Source organism: Coregonus lavaretus, assembly GCF_964263955.1.
Source record: "Coregonus lavaretus genome assembly, contig: HAP1_SCAFFOLD_9929, whole genome shotgun sequence".
NCBI classification, from domain to species: Eukaryota; Metazoa; Chordata; class Actinopteri; order Salmoniformes; family Salmonidae; genus Coregonus; species Coregonus lavaretus.
In genome coordinates, this window is record NW_028158871.1 from 463 (window position 1) to 11698 (window position 11236).

Consider the following 11236-nt stretch of genomic DNA (forward strand, 5'->3'; position numbering starts at 1 on the left):
GCGAGAGAGAAAAGGAAACAAAGTAGTGGTCGGAGACATGGAGGGGAGTTGCAGTGAGATTAGTAGAGGAGCAGCATCTAGTGAAGATGAGGTCAAGCGTATTGCCTGCCTTGTGAGTAGGGGGGGACGGTGAGAGGGTGAGGTCAAAAGAGGAGAGGAGTGGAAAGAAGGAGGCAGAGAGAAATGAGTCAAATGTGGACATAGGGCGGTTGAAATCCCCCAAAACTGTGAGGGGTGAGCCATCCTCAGGGAAATAACTTATCAAGGCGTCAAGCTCATCGATGAACTCTCCAAGGGAACCTGGAGGGTGATAGATGACAAGGATATTAAGCTTAAATGGGCTAGTGACTGTGACAGCATGGAATTCAAATGAGGAGATAGACAGATGGGTTAGGGGAAAAATTGAGAATGTCCACTTGGGAGAAATGAGGATTCCTGTACCACCACCCCTCTGACCAGATGCTCTCGGGGTATGCGAGAACACATGGTCAGACGAGGAGAGAGCAGTAGGAGTAGCAGTGTTTTCAGTGGTGATCCATGTTTCCGTCAGCGCCAGGAAGTCGAGGGACTGGAGGTTGGCATAGGCTGGGATGAAGTCAGCTTTGTTGGCAGCAGAACGGCAGTTCCAGAGGCTGCCTGCGACCTGGAACTCCACGTGGGTGGTGCGTGCAGGGACCACCAGGTTAGAGAGGCAGCAGCCACGCGGTGTGGTGCGTTTGTGTAGCCTGTGCAGAGAGGAGAGAACAGGGATAGGCAGAGGCATAGTTTACTCACATCGGCTACGGAGAGCGTGATCACATAGTCATCTGGAACAGCTGGTGCCCTCATGCATGCTTATTTTTCAGTATCTCCCTCCTCCTCCTCCTCTTCCTCCACAATAAAGGGGAATCTCTAATGTGATCTTATGATTTTTAAAGAGCAATCCCTAATGTTCTCCCTCCTCCCTCTTGCTCTCCTCTCTCTCTCTCCCACTTTTTCCCCTCTCCCCCTCCCCCTTCTCTCTCCTCCCTCTCTCTCTCCCCCTCCCTCTCTTTCTCCCTGCCCCCCCCCTCCCTTCCGATCTCCTCCCCCCCCAGTGCGGGCGTGGGTCGGACGGGCTGCTTCATCGTGATCGATGCCATGCTGGAGCGCATCAAGCACGAAAAGACAGTGGACATCTACGGCCACGTGACCCTGATGCGATCGCAGCGTAACTACATGGTGCAGACGGAGGATCAGTACAGCTTTAACCACGACTCGCTGCTGGAGGCGGTGGCGTGCGGCGACACGGAGGTGGCGGCCAGGAGCCTGTTCTCCTACATCCAGAAGCTGGCCCAGGTGGAGACGGGCGAGCACGTCACCGGCATGGAGCTGGAGTTTAAGGTAGGGAATGGGGATGTAGGTAGGGTACAGGGAAACTGAGGTAGGTAAGACCGGAAAGGCACAAAATGGAGGATGTTTGTTTGGTAGAGTGGAGCAGAGCTGGAGTTTAAGGTTGGCCATAGACATACACTGTAGGTACGTAGGCCGCAGTGAACCTGAGATAAGGGAGGGTGGGGAAAGGCACAAAATGTTCATGATAGAAGGGAGCTTGAAATAAATGTATAGGCCCACCAATACAAAACCATAAATCATGTTGAGACACAAAATGGAGGTTTTATCTCCAGTTGCTCTCAATGCTCTGTCACATTCATGATATCTTTGAGCCAGAGGTAACACTACCATTTAAATTGAAATGGCCTTGATAATATATATTGACATATTTATTTTATACCTGTACATTAAAATGGGCATATCGATACCCCATCCCAATTAATGGAGTTAAAAATGTTAATAGACAGCTTATTAAACCACGTTCAAGTGAGCTTTCACTTCAATCATTCACTCCCTGTTTAATCACACCACTCAATACCATTGTTTATTAAAAAGCTAGAAATTGAATAGTTAAGCTGTCTGCCTTTGTCTTTGCTGCGAATTTTTTATTTTTTTATTTTATTTAACCTTTATTTAACCAGGTAAGCCAGTTGAGAACAAGTTCTCATTTACAACTGCGACCTGGCCAAGATAAAGCAAAGCAGTGCGATAAAAACAACAACACAGAGTTACATATGGAATAAACAAAACGTACAGTCAATAACACAATAGAAAATCTATATACAGTGTGTGCAAATGTAGTAAGTTATGGAGGTAAGGCAATAAATTGGCCATAGTGCAAATTAATTACAATTATAATTTAGTATTAACACTGGAGTGATAGATGTGCAGAAGATGATGTGCAAATAGAGATACTGGGGTGCAAATGAGCAAAATAAATAACAATGTAAATTATTACAGATGGGCTGTGTACAGGTGCAGTGATCGGTAAGCTGCTCTGACAACTGATGCTTAAAGATAGTGAGGGAGATAATTGTCTCTAGCTTCAGAGATTTTAGCTTCAGAGATTTTTGCAGTTCGTTCCAGTCATTTGCAGCAGAGAACTGGAAGGAATGGTGACCAAAGGAGGTGTTGGCTTTGGGGATGAGTGGGTGTTGCTTGCTATGGTGACCAATGAGCTAAGATAAGGCGGAGATTTGCCTAGCAGTGATTTATAGATGGCCTGGAGCCAGTGGGTTTGGTGACGAATATGTAGTGAGGGCCAGCCAACAAGAGCGTACAGGTCACAATGGTGGGTAGTATATGGGGCTTTGGTGACTAAACGGATGGCACTGTGATAGACTACATCCAATTTGCTGAGTAGAGTGTTGGAGGCTATTTTGTAAATTACATCGCCGAAGTCAAGGATCGGTAGGATAGTCCGTTTTACGAGGGCATGTTTAGCAGCATGAGTGAAGGAGACTTTGTTGCGAAATAGGAAGACGATTCTAGATTTTACTTTGGATTGGAGATGCTTAATGTGAGTCTGGAAGGAGAGTTTACAGTCTAACCAGACACCTAGGTATTTATAGTTGTCCACATATTCTAAGTCAGAGCCGCCGAGAGTAGTGATTCTAGTCGGGTGGGCGGGTGCCAGCAGCGTTCGATTGAAGAGCATGCATTTAGTTTTACTAGCGTTTAAGAGCAGTTGGAGGCCACGGAAGGAGTGCATTTCAGAAGGATTTAAAATAATAGATAGAACAGCTTTGTGATCAGTGCATAAGACTCCAAATGAAGGATTATTCTGTAAAAGCATAAAATGATTAAGTTCAAATTTAACAAATACCGCTTGTATGAAAACCCATTACCAAAACCTGGAAGGGCATGGAATCTGGGCGAGCACTTAGCGAGAGACCAACGATCCAATCCGATTAAAACTTTAATGTCCCCCCCCGTACAACAACACACTTGACCTTGAGTTACACATGGACACGCCCCCTATCTCGGGTCTATCTCGCCTCCCGAAATCATTTGTAATACGCCGACACCATTTATCATCTCACCACACTATTAGTGACGGTTTTCATCTAAGTGACGGTTAGATCTTTTAATCTATCATTTGTTACAGTAAACCGCCATACAGTCTGAAATAGCTACACCGTTTTTTTGGAATAGCAATAATGGTACGGAGTGGTATAAAGTCATGTCGGAGTAGTAGCGGCTGCGGCGTCTGTCATAGCGTGAGACCGTTAGTTATCTACTGTAATTAATAGTCGATGATGACGAATGGCAAGTTAGAATGCGAGGCCAATCAGGACGGTACTCACTAATGAACAGAACAGAAAGACGTTACTGCGTCTTAGAAAGGAGTTGCGCAGTCAGTCACACAGTGCATTCGGAAAGTATAGTTTAGTTACGTTAAAGGCTTATTCTAAAATGGATTGTAAAAAATCCTCATCAATGTACAATACACCATAATGACATCCCCACAGCATGATGCTGCCACCACCATGCTTCACTGTAGGGATGGTGCCAGGTTTCCTCCAGATGTGAATCTTGGCATTCAGGCAAAGAGTTCAATCTTGGTTTCATCAGACCCAGAGAATCTTGTTTCTTATGGTCAGAGTCCTTTAGGTGCCTTTTGGCAAACTCCAAGCGGGCTGTCATGTGCCTTTTACTGAGGAGTGGCTTCCGTCTGGCCACTCTACCATAAAGGCCTGATTGGTGGAGTGCTGCAGAGATGGTTGTCCTTCTGGAAGGTTCTCCCATCTCCACAGAGGAACTCTGGAGCTCTGTCAGAGTGACCATCTCAGTGTGACCATCGGGTTCTTAGTCACCTCCCTGACCAAGGCCCTTCTCCCCCGATTGCTCAGTTTGGCCAGGCGGCCAGCTCTAGGAAGAGTCTTGGTGGTTCCAAACTTCTTCCATTTAAGAAAGATAAAGGCCACTGTGTTCTGGGGACCTTCAATGCTTCAGAAATATTTTGGCACCCTTCCCCAGATCTGTGCCTCGACAAAATCCTGTCTCGGAGCTCTACGGACAATTCCTTCGACCTCATGGTTTGGTTTTTGCTCTGACATGCACTGTGAACTGTGGGACCTTATATAGACAGGTGTGTGCCTTTCCAAATCATGTCCAATCAATTGAACTTGCCACAGGTGGAATCCAATCAAGTTGTAGAAACCTCTCAAGGATGATCAATGGGAACAGGATGCACCTGAGCTCAATTTCAAGTCCCATAGACATTTACATTTTACATTTTAGTCATTTAGCAGACGCTCTTATCCAGAGCGACTTACAGGAGCAATTAGGGTTAAGTGCCTTGCTCAAGGGCACATTTACGTCATTTAGCAGACGCTCTAGTCCAGAGCGACTCACAAATTGATGCATTCACCCTATAGCCAGTGGGATAACCACTTTACAATTTTTTTTGGGGGGTGGGGTTTCAAATGTCTCCGGAAGGTGGTGAGTGACTCCGCTGTCCTGGCGTCGTGAGGGAGCTTGTTCCACCATTGGGGTGCCAGAGCAGCGAACAGTTTTGACTGGGCTGAGCGGGAGCTATGCTTCCGCAGAGGAAGGGGAGCCAGCAGGCCAGAGGTGGATGAACGCAATGCCCTCGTTTGGATGTAGGGACTGATCAGAGCCCGAAGGTACAGAGGTGCCGTTCCCCTCGCTGCTCCAAAGGCAAGCACCATGGTCTTGTAACGGATGCGAGCTTCAACTGGAAGCCAGTGGAGTGTGTGGAGGAGGGGGGTGACGTGAGAGAACTTGGGAAGGTTGAACACCAGACGGGCTGCGGCATTCTGGATGAGTTGTAGGGGTTTAATGGCACATGCAGGGAGGCCAGCCAACAGCGAATTGCAGTAATCCAGACGGGAGATGACAAGTGCCTGGATTAGGACCTGTGCCGCTTCCTGTGTAAGGCAGGGTCGTACTCTCCGAATGTTGTAGAGCATGAACCTGAAGGAGCGGGTCACCGCCTTGATGTTAGCGGAGAACGACAGGGTGTTGTCCAGGGTCACGCCAAGGCTCTTCGCACTCTGGGAGGAGGACACAACGGAGTTGTCAACCGTGATGGCGAGATCATGGAACGGGCAGTCCTTCCCCGGGAGGAAGAGCAGCTCCGTCTTGCCAGGGTTCAGCTTGAGGTGGTGATCCGTCATCCATACTGATGTGTCTGCCAGACATGCAGAGATGCGATTCGCCACCTGGTTATCAGAAGGGGGAAAGGAGAAGATTAGTTGTGTATCGTCAGCGTAGCAATGATAGGAGAGGCCGTGTGAGGATATGACAGAGCCAAGTGACTTGGTGTATAGGGAGAAAAGGAGAGGGCCTAGAACTGAGCCCTGGGGGACACCAGTGGTGAGAGCACGTGGTGCGGAGACAGCTTCTCGCCACGCCACTTGGTAGGAGCGACCGGTCAGGTAGGACACAATCCAGGAGTGAGCCGCGCCGGAGATGCCCAGCTCGGAGAGGGTGGAGAGGAGGATCTGATGGTTCACAGTATCAAAGGCAGCAGACAGGTCTAGAAGGACAAGAGCAGAGGAGAGAGAGTTAGCTTTAGCAGTGCGGAGAGTCTCCGTGACACAGAGAAGAGCAGTCTCAGTTGAATGACCAGTCCTGAAACCTGATTGGTTTGGATCGAGAAGGTCATTCTGAGAGAGATAGCAAGAGAGTTGGCTAAAGACGGCACGCTCAATAGTTTTGGAAAGAAAAGAAAGAAGGGATACTGGTCTGTAGTTGTTGACATCAGTGGGGTCGAGTGTTGGTTTTTTGAGAAGGGGAGCAACTCTGACATCAGTGGGGTCGAGTGTTGGTTTTTTGAGAAGGGGAGCAACTCTCGCTCTCTTGAAGACGGAAGGGACATGGCCAGCGGTCAAGGATGAGTTGATCAGCGAGGTGAGGTAGGGGAGAAGGTCACCGGAGATGGTCTGGAGAAGGGAGGAGGGGATGGGGTCAAGCGGGCAGGTTGTTGGGCGGCCTGCAGTCACAAGTCGCAGGATTTTATCTGGAGAGAGAGGGGAGAAAGAAGTCAAAGCATAGGGTAGGGCAGTGTGAGCAGGACCAGCAGTGTCATTAGACTTAACAAACGAGGATCGGATGTCGTCAACCTTCTTTTCAAAGTGGTTGACGAAGTCATCCACAGAGAGAGAGGAGGGGGGGGGGGGGGAGGATTCAGGAGGGAGGAAAATGTGGCAAAGAGCTTCCTAGGGTTAGAGGCAGATGCTTGGAATTTAGAGTGGTAGAAGGTGGCCTTAGCAGCAGAAACAGATGAAGAAAATGAAGAGAGGAGGGAGTGAAAAGATGCCAGGTCGGCAGGGAGTTTAGTTTTCTTCCATTTCCGCTCCGCTGCCCGGAGCTCTGTTCTGTGAGCTCGCAATGAGTCATCAAGCCACGGAGCTGGAGGGGAGGACCGAGCCGGCCGGGAGGATAGGGGACACAGAGAGTCAAAGGATGCAGAAAGGGAGGAGAGGAGGGTTGAGGAGGCAGAATCAGGAGATTGGAGGGAGAAGGATTGAGCAGAGGGAAGAGATGATAGGATGGAAGAGGAGAGAGTAGTGGGAGAGAGAGAGCGAAGGTTGCGGCGGCGCATTACCATCTGTGTAGGGGCAGAGTGAGTAGTGTGGGAGGAGAGCGAGAGAGAAAAGGAAACAAAGTAGTGGTCGGAGACATGGAGGGGAGTTGCAGTGAGATTAGTAGAGGAGCAGCATCTAGTGAAGATGAGGTCAAGCGTATTGCCTGCCTTGTGAGTAGGGGGGGACGGTGAGAGGGTGAGGTCAAAAGAGGAGAGGAGTGGAAAGAAGGAGGCAGAGAGAAATGAGTCAAATGTGGACATAGGGAGGTTGAAATCCCCCATAGCAAGTGGTCTGAATACTTATGTAAATAAGGTATTTCTGTTTTTTATTTGTAATACATTTGCAAAAAATTCTAAAAACCTGTTTTCGCTTTGTCATTATGGGGTATCGTGTGTAGATTGATGAGGAAAAATATTAATTGAATCAATTTTAGAGTAAGGCTGTAATGTAACAAAATGTGGAAAAAGTCAAGGGGCCTGAATACTTTCCGAATGCCCTGTAGGCTGGAGAGCAGTCGTCCATAGTGATCTGTATCTCGTTGTTTACAAACTACTGCCCGTCCACACACCAGACCTAGGTTCAAGTAGTATTTGTTACTTGTTTTCTTCCAAATTCGCTTCGATGCTCGACTAAGCTTGCCTGGCCCAATGGAACCAATAGAATAGTCCTAAAAGTGCAAATCCCACCCATCGTGCTCAGCATCATGTCCACTTGGCCAGCTGTAGGCGTAATCACCAGTACAGTATCATCCTGAATGCCTTGTGGAAAGGGCCACGACAGTGGAGAAAACATGGCAACTAAGGTTGTTTCAATGACTAGAGGTTTCCTAGGTGCATCTCTGCCCTTAGAAGGGAAAAAGGAGGATCGGTTGCCAGATTGGGTCGTTTCCAATCCAAACTATCCAACCGGTGTTTGGTGTAGTAGCAGCTCTGGGCGTCTTTAGCCTTGCCAGCCCGTCTCATGCCCTTCCAAGTGCCTCTGTGAAACAGGGATGAGGAGAGGAGAGGAGAGGAGGGGAGGGAAGAGAGGAGAGGAGGGAGACAGGAGAGATGGAAGAGAGGAGAGGAGGAGTGTGTGTGTGTGTGTGTGTGTGTGTGTGTGTGTGTGTGTATGTGAGTGAATATATAGTCAGACAGACTGTCCCAAAAACTGCCATGGTGGTCCCTCTGATGGTCACTTGTCAGTACAGGCCCCAATTTGGATCATGACACTGGTGTGCGTGCGTGCGTGCGTGCGGGTGCATGTGCGTGCGTGTGCGTGCGGACATGCTAGAATGTATTCTGTGTCATTATCAAAGACTCCAGTGACCCACTTTTCCTTTTTGTAGAGAGAGAGTGTTCTGGTTTACTGTTTAATAGAAATCCACTTAGAGTTTCAGTTTGATGGTAGCTTGTTAATGTCGTGCCTTAAATCATAGTAACTTACCTCATAGCAGCTCACACAAGACTCACTGCAAAGTGCAGGGAAATTAAAAGAAAAGGGTGAGTAGAACAAAGGCTTTGATTTCTCCATACTGCCATTTATAATGAATGCATTCATCAAATAGATATGTCTGCATTTTGAAGGTGCTTTAGCGATCGGCTCAGTTCTTTATTACTCTGCAGTCCTTAATCTCTCTCTCCTTCTATCCATCTCTCCTTCTCTCTCCTTCTATCCATCTCTCCTTCTCTCTCCTTCTATCCATCTCTCCTTCTCTCTCCTTCTATCCATCTCTCCTTCTCTCTCCTTCTATCCATCTCTCCTTCTCTCTCCTTCTATCCATCTCTCCTTCTCTCTCCTTCTATCCATCATCCTTCTCTCTCCTTCTATCCATCTCTCCTTCTCTCTCTTTCTATCCTTCTCACTCTCATCCCCTCTCCCTACCTCTCCATATCCCACTCTCACTCCAATCCCCTCCATCCATCACTCTCTCCCCCACCCCTCTCCCTACCTCTCCATATCCCACACCCACTCTATTCCCCTCCATCCATCCCTCTCTCCCCCACCCCTCTCCCTGCCTCTCCATATCCCACTCTCACTCCAATCCCCTCCATCCATCACTCTCTCCCCCACCCCTCTCCCTACCTCTCCATATCCCACTCTCACTCTATTCCCCTCCATCCCTCCCTCTCTCCTCCACCACTCTCCCTACCTCTCCATATCCCACTCTCACTCTATTCCCCTCCATCCCTCCCTCTCTCCCCCACCCCTCTCCCTGCCTCTCCATATCCCACTCTCCCCCTTTCCACCCCCCTTCCCATCTCCTCCCTCTCCACCCATCTCTCCCTCCATCCACCCACCCCTCTCTCTACAGCGCCTAGCCAACTCCAAGGCCCATACGTCCAGGTTTATCAGTGCCAACCTGCCCTGCAACAAGTTCAAGAACCGCCTGGTGAACATCATGCCCTACGAGACCACCCGTGTCTGCCTGCAGCCAATTAGGGGCCTCGAGGGCTCCGACTACGTCAACGCCAGCTTCATCGATGGATACAGGTAGGTGGAACGGGTGGGTGGAAGTCGGAAGGGTGTGTGAGTGGGGCGGTGTTAGAGAGTGTGGGCGAGCGAGTGAGCGAACAACAAGTGTGTTCATATCAAAATCTGAATAAACCAATGGTTTGATGAAACTTTGATTAGGGAGCGGACTCGCCCCGCTACATGGCTGACCTGACTGTGTGTTTGTGTTGCCAGGCAACAGAAGGCCTACATCGCTACGCAGGGCCCTTTGGCAGAGACCACAGAGGACTTCTGGAGGATGATGTGGGAGAACAACTCCACTATTGTAGTCATGCTCACCAAACTCCGAGAGATGGGCAGGGTAGGGGACACTCTATCTTTCTCTCTCGCTTTCTTTCTCTCTTTCTCTTTCTCTCTGTCTCTCTCTCTCTCTCTCTCTCTTTTTCTCTCTGTCCCACTCACCTCAAGCATTCTTCATTCTGTCCATCATTTAGCGTGGTTATCCTGTGTGGTGCAGGTCTGTACCACTGGAACACATGCCTAACCTGCACAAACTGTATCCTCTGTGTAAACTGTATCCTCTGTGTCCACGTTCATCTCAATGTGTATGTTCTCCCCCCCCCCCCCCCCCCCCCCCTCATATGTCTCTCTCTCTCTCTCTCTCTGTGTCCACGTTCATCTCAATGTGTATGTTCTCCCCCCCCCCCCTCATATGTCTCTCTCTCTCTCTCTCTGTGTCCACGTTCATCTCAATGTGTATGTTCTCCTCCCCCCCCCTCATATGTCTCTCTCTCTCTCTCTCTCTCTCTGTGTCCACGTTCATCTCAATGTGTATGTTCCCCCCCCCCCCCCCCTCATATGTGTGTCTCTCTCTCTCTGTGTCCACAGGAAAAGTGCCATCAGTACTGGCCTGCTGAGCGTTCGGCCAGGTACCAGTACTTTGTGGTGGACCCCATGGCTGAGTACAACATGCCCCAGTACATCCTCAGAGAGTTCAAGGTCACCGACGCAAGGGTGAGAGTGTGTTTGTTTGAGTGTGAGTGTGTTTGTGCATGCGTGCTTGTTTGTGCGTGCGTTCATGCGTGCGTGTTTGTTTGTGCGTGCGTGTTTGTTTGTGCGTGCATGCGTGCGTGCGTGTTTGTTTGTGCGTGTGTGTTTGTTTGTGCGTGCATGCGTGCGTGCGTGTTTGTTTGTGCGTGCGTGCGTGCGTGTTTGTTTGTGCGTGCGTGCGTGTTTGTTTATGCGTGCGTGTTTGTTTGGGCGTGCGTGCGTGTTTGTTTGTGCGTGCGTGTTTGTTTGTGCGTGCGTGCGTGTTTGTTTGTGCGTGCATGCGTGCGTGCGTGTTTGTTTGTGCGTGCATGCGTGCGTGCGTGTTTGTTTGTGCGTGCATGCGTGCATGCGTGTGTAGGTCCATGTGTGTGACTTCTGTCCTTTCATTAGAGATGACTCATTCTATTTCTATTCTTGTCTCTATGCCATTGATACTATGCCTCTTAGAATGGCTCCTACTATGTAGACCTACCACATGTTCCATTTAACCTTTCACCTGTATCATCATTGGGGTAGGTGTCATGAGGGTGATAGTATGATTGGTCTTTATACCACGTTTAAAGGGGCAATCCGCTGTTCGAACAACTACAAAGCAGGTACCCCGCCACTGTTTTGGTAAACACCTGAGGGATGTGGTTGGAGAAGGTAGCAGATTGCCCCTTTAATGACAATGTTTAGATCCATAGAGAGTTTTAACCTGACGAATATCCTCTTTATCGAAACGTTGGATAAACGTTGTATATGTGTTATTAGGAGCATACAGTGTAAAGGTATTTTTATCCATTAACCCAATGCCTACGTTTTTTGAAGGATGTGCATAGTACCACAACCATTTATATGATAGT

General features: G+C 48.8%; 1 protein-coding gene across 1 annotated transcript; it reads left to right on the forward strand.

Moving 5' to 3' along the window:
- Positions 1-1076: 1076 nt before the first annotated feature.
- LOC311123513 (receptor-type tyrosine-protein phosphatase S-like) lies at positions 1077-10355 on the forward strand (the record flags this gene model as incomplete). Its single annotated transcript, XM_084197767.1, has 4 exons — positions 1077-1362; positions 9202-9380; positions 9576-9702; positions 10230-10355. Coding segments are annotated over 4 exons (718 nt in total), but the record flags the coding sequence as incomplete, so codon positions are not given.
- Between the last annotated feature and the right edge of the window lie 881 nt (positions 10356-11236).